The 15830-nt window shown below is 47.4% G+C and overlaps 1 protein-coding gene across 1 annotated transcript in view; it reads right to left on the bottom strand.

Moving 5' to 3' along the window:
* Window positions 1-15830, bottom strand: part of AFAP1L1 (actin filament associated protein 1 like 1) — a 71839-nt gene that overhangs the window by 39363 nt on the left and 16646 nt on the right. Inside the window, exons 2-5 of the mRNA XM_007447492.1 lie at window positions 6675-6803; window positions 5570-5653; window positions 4675-4772; window positions 3913-4021 (exon numbers count right to left, since the gene is read on the bottom strand). Of these exons, the coding sequence (XP_007447554.1) occupies window positions 3913-4021; window positions 4675-4772; window positions 5570-5653; window positions 6675-6803 (420 nt within the window). The remainder of the gene's footprint in view (window positions 1-3912; window positions 4022-4674; window positions 4773-5569; window positions 5654-6674; window positions 6804-15830) is intronic.

Here is a 15830-nt window from a genome sequence, read left to right as displayed (position 1 = left end):
CTGTGGGGTTGGCAGAAAGAGCAGTACTTGGAGAAATGCAGGCAGACTCCAGGCGCTAGGGCTGGGGAAGATCGAGGACACCATGCCCTCCTCAGGGAAGAGGGAGGGAAGAGGGAGTAGAGCTTCTTGTCGTCACTCCCCGGCCAGGGTGTGGGGCCTCATCTCTGCATCTCATCTGCTCTAGCTCCACACCTGCCCCCTGTGCTCCTGTCACCAGGAACTGCCTTGCTGGGCCCTGTCACACTTCCAGGCTTATGTTCATGCTGTTCTCTGTGCCCTCTTAGCAACTGCTAGAGCATTCCTCACCCTCTAAAACCCAGCTCGGAGATCTTTCCTTTGACCTTCCCAGGCAGAGAGTGGTCAGCCCCTCTCCTCTGACCCCAGAGCATTGGTGTGTGTGGGTGTGTGTTTCAGTCACAGTTCTGGTCCCTGCACTGCAGGGAGTGGTGTCCCAGCACCTGGGCTCAGACCCCCTTTCTATTCTGCCTTTGTCTCATCTTCTTCCACTTCAGCCCCTCCGCTCACTTCTTAATACATCCACCCCCTCCTCTCCTTCTAAATTTCTGTGACTACAGAGGAGGAACTGGACTAGGGGAGATAATAATAACACATAAAATGGTGAATACATACAATAACACAACAGTTGCTGATGCTGAACTTTCACTTTCCCATTCATGGGAATCAGTGCAGTATAGGAGTGAGGTTATCCCAAATTGTATTCTGTATCACAATTACCGGGGGTCTTTTTATTTATTTATTTTTCTTTTCCATTATAGTTTATTACAAGATATTGATTATAGTTCCCTATGCTATACAGTAGGGCCTTGCTGGTTGTCTATTTTGTATATAGTAGCTTGTATCTGTTAATCCCAAACTCCTAATTTATCCCCCCCACCTTTCCCCTTTGGTAACCATAGGTTTGTTTTTTATATCTGAGTCTGTATCTGTTTTGTAAATAAGTTCATTTGTATCATATTTTAGATTCCACATATAAGTGAAATCATATGGTATTTGTCTTTCTCTGACTTCACTTAGTATGATAATCTCTAGGTCCATCCACGTTGCTGCAAATGGCATTATTTCATTCTTTTTATGGCTAATATTTCATTGTGTGTATATATACAGATCTATCTATCTGTCTTTCTCTCTATCTCACATCTTCATTACCCATTCATCCGTTGATGGACATTTAGGTTGCTTCCATGTCTTGGCTATTGTAAATAGTGCTGCTATGAACATTGGGGGTACATGTTATCTTTTCGAATCAGAGTTTTCTCCAGATATATGCCCAGGAGTGGGATTGCTAGATCATATGGTAACTCTATTTTTAGTTTTTTGAGGAACCTCCATATTTTTTCCATAGTGGCTGCACCAATTTACATTCACTGGGGGTCTTTTTAAAATGCAGATCCCTGGACTGTATCCCCAGAGATTCGGATTCACTGATGTGGGCTGAGCTGAGGAATCTGCACTAAGGAAAAAAACTATTTAATAGCATAGTTCTAAACATATGTAAAAAGAGAAAATACATGGAACTCCAAGGAATCAGACTTTTTTAAAACAAGATTATTTTCATACAGATGGTCTCTGGAGCATACTTTGAAGCTCAGTGGATTAAGGGCATGTGCTTTGGGGTTAATCAGATTTGAGTTCAAATCTTTCTCCATCATTTACTGAGTGACCTTGGAAAGAAAACAGTTTCTCTGCATTTCAGATTCTTTACCTATAAATCGACATGAACAGTTCTGACCTTGGATTAGTGATATGATGCATATGAACTCTCAGCACAATGCCTGGCACACAGAACATCCTAGGCAAATACTAGATATCATTATATTTATCATCTCTTTTGATTCCCACAATGCAGGGAGGTGGGTATCAGACCCACTTCACAGATGAAGAAACTGAGGCCACACATTTTGCTAGTGATAGAGCCTGGATCCGAACTGAGGTTGCCAGCTCGGGGGACAGGTGCACATCATCTCCTCCAGGAAGCTTCCTCCTTTCAGACCAACTTGCTCTCACACCACCTGTTCCTCAGACCACTGCTCTGGGCTCTCAGCCCATGCTGTCCATCTGTTTCTTGAGGACGGCAGCACTCAAATTCCCAGTGACTGGGACACCCAATTGTATCTCCCAAGTGAGGCTCAGAGCCTGCTTTTCCCAGGAGGCATTCTGAGGTCTCAGATGCTGGTGACATCCCTGTGAGGTGGCCTGCGGGTGCTCAGGCCAGAGGTGGGGGTGGGGAAGGAGGAGGTGCAAGGGGGAAGAGGGAGGGAGCACCAGGGTCATAGCACTTGGACACCTGGTAGGCTGGACCCTGTGCGAGAGGAAGGATATTTCCTGTCGGGCTTGTTGCCCTCTCCCTGGATAAGGTCCCTGGCCTTTCCTGAGGCACTCCCTACCCTCCTGCCCCAGGATCCCTGCTGCTCCAGGAGGCAGCTTCTCTGCCCCATCTGAGCTCTCGGGGCAGGGGGTGGGGGGAGCCTCGCTCAGTTGAGGGGCTGGTCCTGGGATTCAGGGCCCAGCAGCACTTCATCCCCTCCTTCTTCCTCGTCCTCAAGTGGGTAAAATAAAGTCACCTGCTTCACATAAACAGCTGCTGGCAGTGACATAGACCCCAAGACTATCAAGGCTGAAGGAGGGGCATTGATCACCTGGTCCAACCCCACCATTTCAGTAGTTTTATTTGAACTAGTTTATTAATCATAAAAATAATATACCATAATAGCCTAAAGGTGGAAATACCCAAATGTCCATCAACTGACAGATGATAAACAAAATGTGGTATATCCATACTATGGAATATTATTTGTCCATAAAAAGGAAGTACTGATACATGCAATGACATGGATGAACCTTGAAAACACTATGCTAAATAAAATAATCCAGACATAAAAGGCCACATATTGTGTGATTCTATTTAAATGAAATATTCAGATTAGGCAAATCCATAGAGACAGAAAACAGATTGGTTGAGAGAGGAACAGAAAGTGACTGCTTATTGGGTATGGGGTTTCCTTCTGGAGTGATGAAAATGTTTGGGAACTAGATAGTGGTGGTGGCTGCACAACACTGTGAATGCACTAAATGCCACTGACTGGACACTTTAAAATGGTTGGAGTGGTCAGTTTTATGTTATGTGTATTTACTACAACATGGTGAAAAGCACAATCAGTACAGAAGAGTACGAATGGGAAAATATGTTCCCTTTCACCCAGATTTCTATTCATTTCCTATAGGAAAATACTGTTAAGAGTTTCTTGCATATCCTAGAAAAACTGTTAAATGCATGTGCGTGTGAGTACCCTATTTAAAAACAAATGTGATCTTGTTATATGCAGTATTCTCTTTGATTTTTTTTTCCAATATATGTCTTGGGATTCATTTCTGATCAGCACAGACAGACCTATCTTATGTATTTTTTGGTGGTTGGAGAATATTCCACTGTGCTGCTGAATGATAGGATAACAACACACAAACATCTTATAGGTTCAACTACACATGCTGCGTCATCCAAAAACCATAATAGAGTTTCTTGTATGTAATGTTAAGTCCCTACACTCAAGCCAGTAGCACTCGTCTGTGAACTTCCGTCCTAGTGCATTTATATGTGTGTATCTAGCCCCTTTCTTATTTTAAGGGTAGGGGAACAGAGGCCCAGAGAGGGGAAGGGGGTTGTCCAAGGTCACATAGAACTGGGACTAGAACCCAAGCCCCTAACCCCCAGGCCATGCCTACCGGCCCACCCAGGCTGTCACTGGAGAAGCCAGATGCTCTGGTAGCTCCTCCTCAGTAGGGCATGGCTGAATGGTGCCAGGCTTGGAGCTGCAGCCCCAGCAGGACACACAGGAGCTTCAGGAGATGAGCCTTCTCCTCCGCACGCCCCAGCCCTCAGTGACAAGAACTTACTGTGGGAGCTGATATACTCGGGGGACTTGCCAGGCCCCAGGGGAAGGGCCTCCTCATAGTATTCCTCAGGTGGAGGCCTTTTGGGGAGCGGTGGAGGCAAGTCGGCTGCCTGAAGGAGGACAAAGGAGGTGTGTGAAACCCAGAAGGCCAGGAGAGCAGAGGGGAGCAGGCAGAGTGACAGGGAAGAGGCTGGGGGACAGGGAGCTCCTAGAAGGCAGGATGCAGTCTCTGAATATGAAAGGACGTAATGAGTGGTCAACACTTGGTACCATTTATGGTGATGATGATAGTGAATTATGCAGTTGACAGACAATGTTTGATGTGATTTGGGCCCCTTGTCCTAATTCCATGGCACCAAAGGGTAGGAACCCTAGATATGATCCAGACCTTCATTTTTGTAGCTAGAAAACTCAGGCTCAGAGACAGGAAGTGATATGCCACACAGCAGAAGGGAGGAGGGCAGAGGCCACCCATCTTGTGACCCAGAGCTTTCCCCATCACTCTTCCTGTGGTACTGAAATCGGAGGTTGGGGTGGGGATGTCCTCTGGGTCTGAAGGGACAGGTCAGTTTACCGCATTATCCCTGCTCGGCACGGGCACAGTGAGCATTTCATGAGTCATTGAAATGTTCTCACAGTGCTTTTTCTGCCCTCGACCACCGCACTGAAGAGAGAGACCCCCAGGAGGGTCCCCAGCATTAGCAGGGAGAGCTTCCCTTACCTCCTCCAGAGGAACAGAGGGCCTGAGAGTGTAAGAACTCACGTGTCTCAGAGGTGGGCTCTTGGCTGGCTCAGGGGTGGCTTCTTTGCAGGACTCCCTGTCGTCCTCTGTCATGTCTCGAAGGTCGCTCAGGTCACAGTCTATGAAGGGTCAGGCCATTGGGACAGAGAAAGTGGAGGATGAACATGGCAGAGTGAGAAGAGGGCTAGATTTGGGGTCAGGAAGCTCCACCACCTCCTCCATTAGTGACCCTGGTCAAGCGACTTCATCCCTCTTATCTGTAAAGTGGTCACAATGATCCCTGCCTTGTCTAGCTCCCAGTGTTATCGAGAGGATCAAATGGGATAATACTGTACAGTGCTTTGGAAACTTTCAAGGGTTATGCAATGAAGGCATAGTGTTTTCCCAAAGTCTGTCAGTCTGTAAGTCCTCTCATCTGACCCACAGCTTTCTCCCTGTGTTGAACAGTGCTGTCTTCCCTCAGGATAGTTCTGGGATCACACACACCCTGCACCCAGCACTGCTCAGCTGCTCCCACACCCTTGGCGCCTCTGCTAGTCCTCACAGCTCCATTTACTGCTGAGCTGTGGGACCACTCAACTCACAGACCAGGTAGCTACTGAGATGGATGTTAGCAGCAGACAAGACGACGCCCTATGTGCCAGCCTTCTCTGGACTGCGCATTCATCCCTACCTTTCCTCAAATGTCAGGGATGATTTCCCGTAACTGTACGGATTTGTCTAGATTTTCAGTCCTGGCAGGGCCCAGAAAGGCAAAGGGACTTTCCCAAAGTGACTCAATGTTGCAATGTTAGAGCCAGGCCCAGATGCAGGTATTTTCCTGCCCAATCCGGGGACCGTTCCAGAGACTGGGGCAGTGGACACGCACGTGGGGGAAAGGATGGCTTCCAGCGGAGGTCAGGAGAGGGCTGCTTACCGAATTCTTCAAAGAGGGACTCCACAAAGCTGGGTCCGGAATGGAGGTCCGCTGTGTTCACATACAGGTAGGAGACTTCTTTGGCTGTGAGGAAGGGGGAGAGCGGGCCCTCAGTGAGGAGGGGCCGGGACCGCTGCTGGTGCTGAGGGCGGCCAGCTCACCCTGCCCACTTGCACTTCCGTCCCACACAGGACACAGCATTCGGGTTGTGAAGCATGTGCATAGCCTAAATCATTTCCCTGCTTTCAAACTCTGTTTCCCTTTTTACATTGTTATTGAGGATCTCCTTCTCCAAGTGAAAGGATGCCCAGAGCCCAGTATAGAGAACAGAGTAGAGGGGCTGCTTTGGGGACAGTCAGCAAACTGCTGCCCCTTTCGTCCTCCAACAGTCCTGTGAGGGTGGCCGATGACACTGACCCCTTTTGTCGCTGGGAAGTGAGGCTCAGTGTCACCCAGTGGTGACTTCCCCCCATGTCACTCAGACCCCTTCAACCCTGCGGGACATGGTACAGCTCATTAGAGTTTCCTGAGCTCTTGATGTACACATATCATTTCTTGGGCTCACTTGAGGTTGGGGAAAAGGCTGGAGCAGATGAGGAGGCTTTGCTGCTGAGCACACAGTGAGGCAGAGAGGCAGTGGGGAATAGAGGGAGAGGCATGAGTAGAGATGGGGGGCAGGTACGCAGCTTATAAAGATGAGGGAGTGTGTGAGTGTGCATCTGAGTGTAGGAGTGTGTGATGTGTATGTGATGAGTATGTGAGTGTGTTGCATGTGAGAGCGTGTGGGGTGTGTTGTGTGCGGTGTGTTTGTTACTATGTGAGGTCTACGTGAGAGCATGTTTTGTGTGTGTGAGTGTGGTAGTAGTGTGTACATGAGTGTGCGTGGCATGTGTGTTGTGTGAGTTTGTAGAGGGCTGGGGATGGAGGAGGACAAAGAGCACAGTCAGGGCTGTGGTGGAGAAGGGCTGGAGTGGATGGGGACGCTGGCTGAACCATGAAGAGAGGTGAATGCCATGCTGTGCAGTTTAGGCTTCCTCCTGCCAGCAGGCCCTGGGGAGTTACTGAGGGCTCTGGAGGAGCTCTGTGCGGAGTGCTGGTGGCTGACCTGGGAGGGGCTGCAGGCTCTGCAGGATGGAGGCCACAGCCATCTTCTTCTCCAGGGTGGTGTCGCTGAGGTACTCATGGTCCAGGAGGCTGAGCAGCCCTGTGAGCTCGGGGAGCAGCTGCTCCAGCACTGAGGAGGAAGGCCCGTGGAGCATGGTCATGGCTCTATGTCCAGGATCTGGGCCCACCCCCACCCTCCAGGACCCAGGGAAGCAGGGGCCAGAGGACGGGGCCCAGGGCAACAGGGAGACCTCAGAGGCCCTCACACAGCTGTCCCAGCGCTGGCCACCAGCCTCCCTGGGGAGAGCTCTGCTCAGTTAACTGTGACGTTTTTCTGGCCTCCCCACTCTGCCTCAGACCTCATTCTGGGCTTGGCCGGAGGACTGAACTTCCCAGGTAGCCTGAGCGGAGGCACTTAGCCCTCTCTTTGTCCCAGCCTGCCCTCTGCTTTGCAGGCCTAGGGGTCCTTCCTCACTGCAGCTCGAGGGTCAGTGCAGGTCCCAGGCAGGAGCCCTGGCTGTCCAGGACACAAGGCAGGAAGGAAGCCTTCCTGTCCCATCAGTCCATACCCTTCAATCTCTGGAACCTTCTGTTTCCGGTGGCTTGACAGGAGCCAAACTAAACATTAACCCTTCCCACCCCTGGCCAAAAACTCTTGTGTTTCTCAAACTTAAGTGTATATAGGAATTACCAGGGGATCTTGTCAAAATGCAGATTCTGACTCAGGAGGTCAGGTGTGGGGCCTGAGATTCTGCATTGCTGACAAGCTCCCAGCTAAAACTGATGATGCTGGTCTGAGACCACACAGAGCTGCAAAATCTTAGAGCACAGAGTCCTTTAAAAAGACTGGAGCATGCCAAGACCATGATGTCATCAATGTCTCCCTGTCCCAAAGCAGTATCTTGGGACTTGATTTGCCTTAGAGCTGAAGACCAACTTCTTTACAGTAGTAGTATTGTCCTCCTTTGCAACTTGCCAATCACTTGTGCCTAATAATATGAGCTGACGTGTGTTGAATAAGTATTGTGAGCTGTGCTAAGTCCTTTCATACTTATTGTCTTATTTAAATCTCATAGCGTACATTTTATTATCTCCATTATATGGAGGATACAGCTACGGCTCAGAGAGTTTAAACCACTTCTCCAGCGCCACACAGCCAGTAAAGCTTCAACTGAATCTGGTTCCCTCACTCTATACTTTAAACCATGGCACTAGATCGCTTTGCAGTATTTTATAGGATCCTACCAAGTTTTGAGATTGGTCCGATGATCATGCCCATTTTTTAGGTGAAGAAACTGAGGTTCAGAGAAGATAAGTAACTTGCTTGAAGTTACACAGACAAGTGGAAGAGCCAAGATTTAAGCCCCAGTCTCTTGACTCCCAACTCCACGTGCTTCACCCCACCAAAGCCCTCCTGAGGAAATGGTGAGACTCTGACTTGCAGCTACAGGTCTGGATGTGTAAGAGGGGCTGTAACATGGTGCATAAGAGAATCAGTCCTGGAGCCAGATTTCTTGGGTTCACGTTCAGGCTCCATTATTTATCAGCTGTGGACCTTTGGCAAGTTACTTAACCGGTGACTCAGTTTCCCTCTCTGTAAGGGGATGAAATAACAGCACCGCCTCATAGGGTTGCTGTGAGGATTAATATTGCCATGTGTGGAAACTGCCTTGCCCCGAACATAGTAAATCTCACCACAAGTCAGCTATGATTACTGTCATTATAGTGTCTGCCATGCTGATCTGTGCTGTGAGATGTGAATATCTGTCTCCCTCAGGAAGACTCTGAGGCTCTGGCAAGTGTGAACGGTACTATGAATCTCAGCTTTCTTAGCATCTAGTATGGGGCCTGCTCAGAGTGGGTGCTCTATGTATGTTAGATGAGAGAGGGAATGGAGAGATGACCACACTAGGACTTTTTTAAAAAATAGAAATTTTATGTACAGAGAGTGGCACTTGTTGGAAAAATGTGATGTTGTAATCTCTCTGTGCCATTTCCAACATCACCTCAAATTTGTTGGAAATGAGCTCAAGGCTGATACTGACAGCTACCACCTCGTGGGCTCTCTCTATCTCTGGGCCCTGAGGTAGGGGCTTTCCACACCATGTTTCATCTCATCCCCCCTACACACCTGTGAATAGGTCCTACTGGGACACCTGTTTTCTAGGAGATGACTTTGAGGCTGAGGGAAGCTGTGGGACAGTTGCACAGCTTGAAAGAGGAGGAGCCAGGCTGATCCCAAGTTTGCGTGATTCCTGGAGCTGCTGTGTTGTACACCTCCAGGCCTCACTCCAGAGCCCACGTGAGGGGCCTCGAGGCCCTGCTTCCTCCAGGGCCGGAGCTCCTGCAGTGCTACTGGGCGAGGATTCTGGAGGGACAGAGCTCTCTCTTTGAAGTAGGAAATCATTTAAAATCATTTTAGCCAAGTTTTATCTGTTTTGGAGGAAACCTTTTCAAATGGAAACACAAACCTCTCTGGCACCAACAGACACACCAAAAGTCAGTTAACTGTAGTCCAAAATATGTCCTGATTTACTCTAATTATGTGCCAGTCTGGCCACTTGGGGGAATTAGAAAATGAGTAAGATATTGTTCCAGTGGCATTCTCTCTCCCTCTCTTTCGTAATTACTCACCAGGGAGGCCGTGGAAAATGCTATTAAGGAAGGCACCAGAGGGTAACCATGGGAGCTTTCTTGTGGCCTGCAGCCATGGTTCATGTTTGAAAATCCATGACGCTGCCCTGCTATCATTTAGGAGTGTCAAGGCTATAGGATGCAGTGGCCATTTATCTCTCTAACCAGTGGCTCAGAAACTTTCTGGCCTCAGAATTCCTGTACACTTTTAACAATTATTGAAGACCCCCAAAGAGCTTCTGTTTTTGGGGGGTTATTTCTATCAGTATTGAGTTTATTAACACTTAAAACTGAGAAAAACTTAAAACACAAAAGTATATAGTCACACATTCCATTAACCTTCAGAGCTACCACATCATCACACATCATATAACCTTTGGAAAACTCTACTGTGTACCCGTAAGACAATGAGAGTGAAGAGGGCACATAAGGTCTTAGTGACATATAAAAGCAGGTTTGACCTTGGGGACCCCCCAAAGCATCCCAATCCCCAGCCACACCTTTCTGAGAATTGCTATCCTTCAATAAATGACCTCAGATTGCTAAGCTTTTTGTATTACTTACATCAGTCAGTCTGTCTGTCTTTCCCTCCCTCCCTACCTGCTGCCCTTCCTTTATTTCTTCTTTTTTGGCTGTGAGGTTCCAAGGATTTCTTGCTGCTATCAGCAAGTGCCTTGTGGGCAACATTCTGGCTTCTAAAAGCTCTCCTGCTTCTAAAGTAAGAACAATTAGTTTCTGATTGAGTTCTCTGCATTTAAAAACATGAGTCTTAGTACCCAAGCTTTGTAACACCTTTCTTTGTTGTTGTTTTTCCTGGTCCTTGGTGGGATTCCTGACATGGGCCCTTGACTTCTAAGTGTTTTTCGTTTAACCGAGTTGTGATCACGAAAGTCCAAACAGAGCAAAGGAGGGAGCTGAGTAATCTGGGAGAAGCACATGGGGAGTCAGGAGCTGCCTGGTCCTAGTGGCACTGCTTTCTGCAGCCTGGGAACTGGCAGACAGCAGGTGGCGGCAGGAGAGTTACATAGCGATTCTAAGGTACAGTTGGCAGAGGGAGTGTGAGCCCTGGGAGAAAGCTCAGCTTGTAGCATTAATGGGCAAGAATCCTTCCTTGAGCTGAGCAGTTACCGTTGTGCTGGGCAGTTAATGCACATTATCTCATTTAATCCTCACAAACCACACAAGTCTCTCTATCTATGTTCTAAGCGGGAGGAAACGGAGGCTTAGAGAAGTGAGGTCACCCAGCCAGTAAGCTGTAAGGCCAGGCTCTCTGACTTCAAAGCTTGCACCCCTGTGCCTGAATCCTCCACCAGAGGACTTGGGTTCAGAGAAGGGGAGGCCAGGTGGAACAGGGAGGAGGCAGGTGGTCCCTCAAAGCCTGCCTGCTGAGCTGGGTCATGACTTCACTGGGGCTCCTGACCTGGAGGTCCTCTCACTGGATGGATTAGAGACCCTTACTGTGGGGCTGAAATCCTGCTCAGTGGGCCTTTCTCCACTGGGCCCATTGAACTTTAGAGCCCTACGTGTGTAGATCTCAGAGAAGAAAAACAAGTGACTCAAAGCTTATGCCTGATTTACCAGCGGAATGTCATCCCAGGGAGAAACTTATACATCATGGTTAAAAGAAAGCTTCCAGCCAGCGCTCCACTCTTTAAAGACAATACAGAACTCTCCAGCTAGCTTTCAGGTGTGGTGAATACAGATGTGCCTTTCATGGCACCTTCGTCTTTAACACCAGAGAATTCAAACCACAGGGATTTAAACCATCAACGAATTTAATTTGGAGAGAAATCATATGCATATAATGATGTAATGCTTATGACAAATGGTCATACCCTCTCCCAGGGCGTTTGCTGGAAGTGCAGATTCCTGGACCTCCTATCTGAGAGTCTGATTCAGTAGGCCCTGTACTGGGACCCAGGAATCTGCATTTTAATGAGTCCTCCAGGTGATTCCAAGGTTCAACCTCTGAAAAATACTCCACCAGAAAACATACTAGAGGGCATGTCTGTGAACATAAAGAATGCAAAGATGGGCACATTAGAGAAGTCTGAGCCATGGTTTTCTCATCTGTAAAGTGAGAATAGGATCCCAATCTCCTAGGCTGGGAGAACTAGGTAAGGTCATGCTTGTAAAGCACTTTGTTTGGTGCTGTGCCTGGAGCCAGCACTCATCAACGAGGCCGTATTATTGTTGTTGTTGCTGCTTCCTAATATTCCCCAGAACTATGCAAACTCCGGAGTATTGACCAGATAGTATTTAGCGACAGATTTGCTATAGTTGTTGTAACAGGCTTTATGAGGGCACGTCTTAATCTGTGTTTCAATCATAGTAGATGCCCAACAAGCATCTATTCGTTGAACACAATATTTTGATGACCTAGTCCAACCCTCTAATTTTAAAGATGTGGAAAGTGAGGGTTCAAGAGGTTATTTGACTTAGCGACGGTCACGCAACTAATTGAAAATGAGTATCTAGTGTTAAATTTACCCTAGGCTTGATGCTTAGATAAGTCACAGAAGAGTGGCTGAGAGCACAGGCTGTGCACAATCCGGGTCCCCCTACCAGCTCTGCCATTTTCCGCTGTGGGGAAATATCTTAACTTTCCTTAGCATCCAGTTCTTCATCTGTAAACAGTGGGGGTAAAACAGTAGCTGCTGCACATGGTCACTGGAGAGATGAAATAAAAAGATACATATGGTGCTCAGCGCACTCAACAGTGTTCCCTCCATTTGTATGTAATCCCCCAGCAGATTCAGGTGTGGTGCTAGGCACAAGGGAGGGGGGTTCCTGGGGCAAGAGGACATTGTGGGACTCTATAAGCCCCACCATGTGGACTGTTCACAGCCCTGGGCCTGACACTGAGCACAGGTGGTTACGGTGGTTGGAGGTGGTAGGGCCCTCTTCCTCAGAGTGCTCCCATCCCAGGGGCCCCCTCCATGCCACATGGAGGGACAGCATCTTTCAGTTGGAGGGGCAATAATGCAACCCAGAATCCTGTCCCTGCCGTCCCCAGTCAGGAAAAATCTCCTTCACCAATTCCTACCCCACCCCGCTCCCACCTTTGCTCCTGGTCCAGGTCATCTCTGCTCTCTGCAGGCAGATAAGGGCATCAGGACAGGGCTGCCTGTTAAGACTAGATTTTATTTAGAACCATGAATACATTTCACAGATCTTGTTTAGTTTAGTTGAGCCTTAGGGAGGTACAGTGAATTCCAGTGAGGAAAAACCAGGAAGAAATGGTCTAATCACTGTTTATAAGTCTTCACTCTTTTACCAAGTGGGATAGGCAGGCACAGAAACCCAAGTGGGGTGATAGTTGTTCTCTGGGATGCAAAAAAGTTTGCCCAATAAAATTAGAAACCTACTTAAAAATATATCTAAGATTAGACCACTCTGTGCATATTGTTCCTGGTGAATACCCAGCTAAGACTAAGATCAGTTTTCTCTCTGCTCCTCCACCCTCCCCACCTAAGTGAAATCAACATGAGGTGGTAGAGAGCAGAAATTTAAGCCACAGACAAAAAGCACTGCCACTTGTTCTCAGGATCGCATCCCTGGTGCCGCCTAAGTAAAACCTTTAAGCAAAAGGCCTTCATCACAGCCAGTATGGGTTCTAGTGCAGGGAAGGTCAGATTTATTTAGAGATCTCAAAGGTAATAAGTCTAATTTCCATGACAAAAGTCAAGTGAATAGTTCATCTTCAGCAAACCACCAGAATAATAAACCCTGTTTGGGCTCATACCAAGCAAGCCGGTGGGCACTTTGACTTGTGATCTCATTCCTGGGCACCTTTTAGTCTCTGGAATTCACAAAAATTCTTGGAAACAGCTCGCAAGTTACAATTTTTTTTTTGGCGGTACACGGGCCTTTCACTGTTGTGGCCTCTCCCATTGCGGAGCACAGGCTCCGGATGTGCAGGCTCAGCGGCCATGGCTTATGGGCCTAGCCGCTCCGCAGCATGTGGGATCTTCCCGGACTGGGGCACGAACCCGTGTCCCCTGCATTGGCAGGCGGACTCTCAACCGCTACGCCACCAGGGAAGCCCGCAAGTTACAATTTCATTACATGCAAAGCAGTAGGAGGAAACCAATTTCTCTTTTCCCCATTTCACTACTTGACAAGCCTCTTTAGGACAAAGATAACTCATCCTTCTTTGTTATCAAAGTCAGAGAAAATGCAACCAGCATGATTTAAAAATGGAAATAGGAAGAGTTGTCAGAATGTGGTTTTATGAAGGATATGCAATTTTTCTTTTGGTTCACTCAAATTTCCTTTCTCATTTCCCAACCGCAGAATAACCCAGTTTCCATCTCATAAGGGCTCCTTACCTGGAGAAAGAACCAGTGCATTACTTAAAAAATTTTTGATCATGATTTTAGAGATGACTTTTAGTATACTGTTTAAACAAGCTAGCACATTAATGAGGTATGACGTATTATAGCACTGGGGCGGTAACTCACCTTGGAAAGGAAAGCAGTATACATACTTAGCAGGTGTGGTCTCAATAGTTGGGTAGGAGGAAGGAAGGAAAGAGGAGACTTTTCTGTGGCTTCCAACCCTGTGGGCCCTTCCAGACAGACCTCCCTCCAGGCTGCTTTATGCTATGTTCCTCAGCCTCCTAACCCCAGGTCTTTGCATATGCTCTTCCCTCTTCCTCTCAGAATTCCCTTCTGCTAACCAGTAATGGCCCCCTTCAGTCCTCTACTCACTCATGACTTTTGCTTTGAATGGTAGATTCAAAGATCACGGAAACCTTCCCTGTCCTCTTGACCACATACATTCCCTCTATTTTATGCTGACATAGCATCACTCTCCCTGTGGTACTTATCATGGTCAAATGTTATACTTTTCACTGGTCCTCCGGATCCCTGGATGCAAAACCCATGGATGCAGGACCCATGGGACTGACTGTGAGGGACTTGAGCATCCGAGGATTTTGGTAGCTGCGAGCGTCCTGGAACCAGTTCCCTGCAGATTCCAAAGGATGGCTGTATTTAAGTATGTATTTCTCTGATTAACATCAGTTTCCCCCACCTGAGCCTTAACTCCTTGAGGGTAGGAATAGTGCCAGCGTTTTCTGGTGCCTGACACAGAATAAGTGCTTAAGTATTTGTGGAATGAGTGAATTCTTGAAGCAAAGTTTTCCGAAGACTTGATAAAGTCTAACAGCTAGTTAATGTGATTTTAAAACCATGTCTGTCCTCATGGTGACTCAGGATAGTAAGAAGATGCTTGGAAAAAACAAAACAAAACACAGGTAACAAAAAGCCCCAGGGCACAAAAGGGAGCAGAAGCCCAATTTCTCACGTGGCTAAGCTCCTCAAACCCTATTTGGTTGAACTTGTATCCCTTGTGTGAATATGGCTGCCAGTTGGTTTACTGATGGGTATTTTGTAATTGGTGGATTTTAACCCTAACAAATAAATGATAATAATTAACATTAATATATGAACTACTTGAGTTCAAGTCTTGTTCCCCATTTTCTAGGTGTGCACCTTTGGGACACGTATATAACCACCCGATGCACATCATTGGTGACCTACGAGCATATCTACCTCAGCAGTGGGAATGGGCCCTAGTACATGAGAATGTGCCTTAAACAGTGTCTGGCACATAGTAAGTACTGAATAAATATTAGCTATTTGCATTACTCTTCCTTTACTATTATATGTCATACCTTGCTTTAAGAGATTTACATGTGTTATTTACATAATTTAATTATTAATGAAATCCATAATTCTTATAGGTGTGGGAACTGAGGAATGCAGAATGGGAAGACTACTGAGGCTACTTAGAGATGCCTCTCCCAGTGCTCCTTCAGGATGCTGCTTCCATCTATGTTAAGCCCTGGGTTAACTCTGCAGAGAGGCCCCCAGTCACACAGGTGAGGCTGGTGGAATTGCCCCTTCACTTCGTGGGTACAGAAATCTCTCCTTCCCCTGCCCACAGTCTCCTCCAAGTTACTGCAGATCTACCCATCTGGGGCCATGGAGATGTTTCACTTCCTTCCTCTGAATTTACAAGCACTTCTCTGGGTCCAAATGAAGGCCAAACAGTGGGCAGGACGTTGGAGGGGACCTCACTGGTTGGACTAGCATTGTTGATCACTAAAACAAACACTTCCTGTTGTCCCAGAGCATACAGGGAAGACCATGGTTCATGTGGGCTGGAAAAGAATGAAAAAGGAGCAGCAAAGAAACCCAGCTGCAAAGCCACTGCCTTGTGCTGACTGCTTTCCAGGAGTTAAATATAGCTCCTGTGTGAGGGTGGCAGAGGTCACCTTGAAAGGCTTTTGTGTGTGTTAATTACAGCTTATGCAGGAAACTGAATATCCTTCATGCTGAGGAAAATAGTACAGTTTGACTCCCTGGGAGAGAAACCCAGAATCCTGAGGGAAGTGGTAAAGAAGAGTGGAAGATTTGGGATTTGGTAGGAGAGTATCTGGTTTGGGTTCTGACTCCTCCTACTTGCTAGTGTGGAATCTGGGGTAAGTCAGTCAGCCCCTCTGAGCATCATTTTC

Source organism: Lipotes vexillifer, unplaced genomic scaffold, assembly GCF_000442215.2.
Source record: "Lipotes vexillifer unplaced genomic scaffold, Lipotes_vexillifer_v1.1 scaffold1009, whole genome shotgun sequence".
In the NCBI taxonomy this organism is placed as follows: domain Eukaryota; kingdom Metazoa; phylum Chordata; class Mammalia; order Artiodactyla; family Lipotidae; genus Lipotes; species Lipotes vexillifer.
Note: the sequence above shows the minus strand (reverse complement) of the source record. Positions and strands in the feature narration are given on the sequence as shown.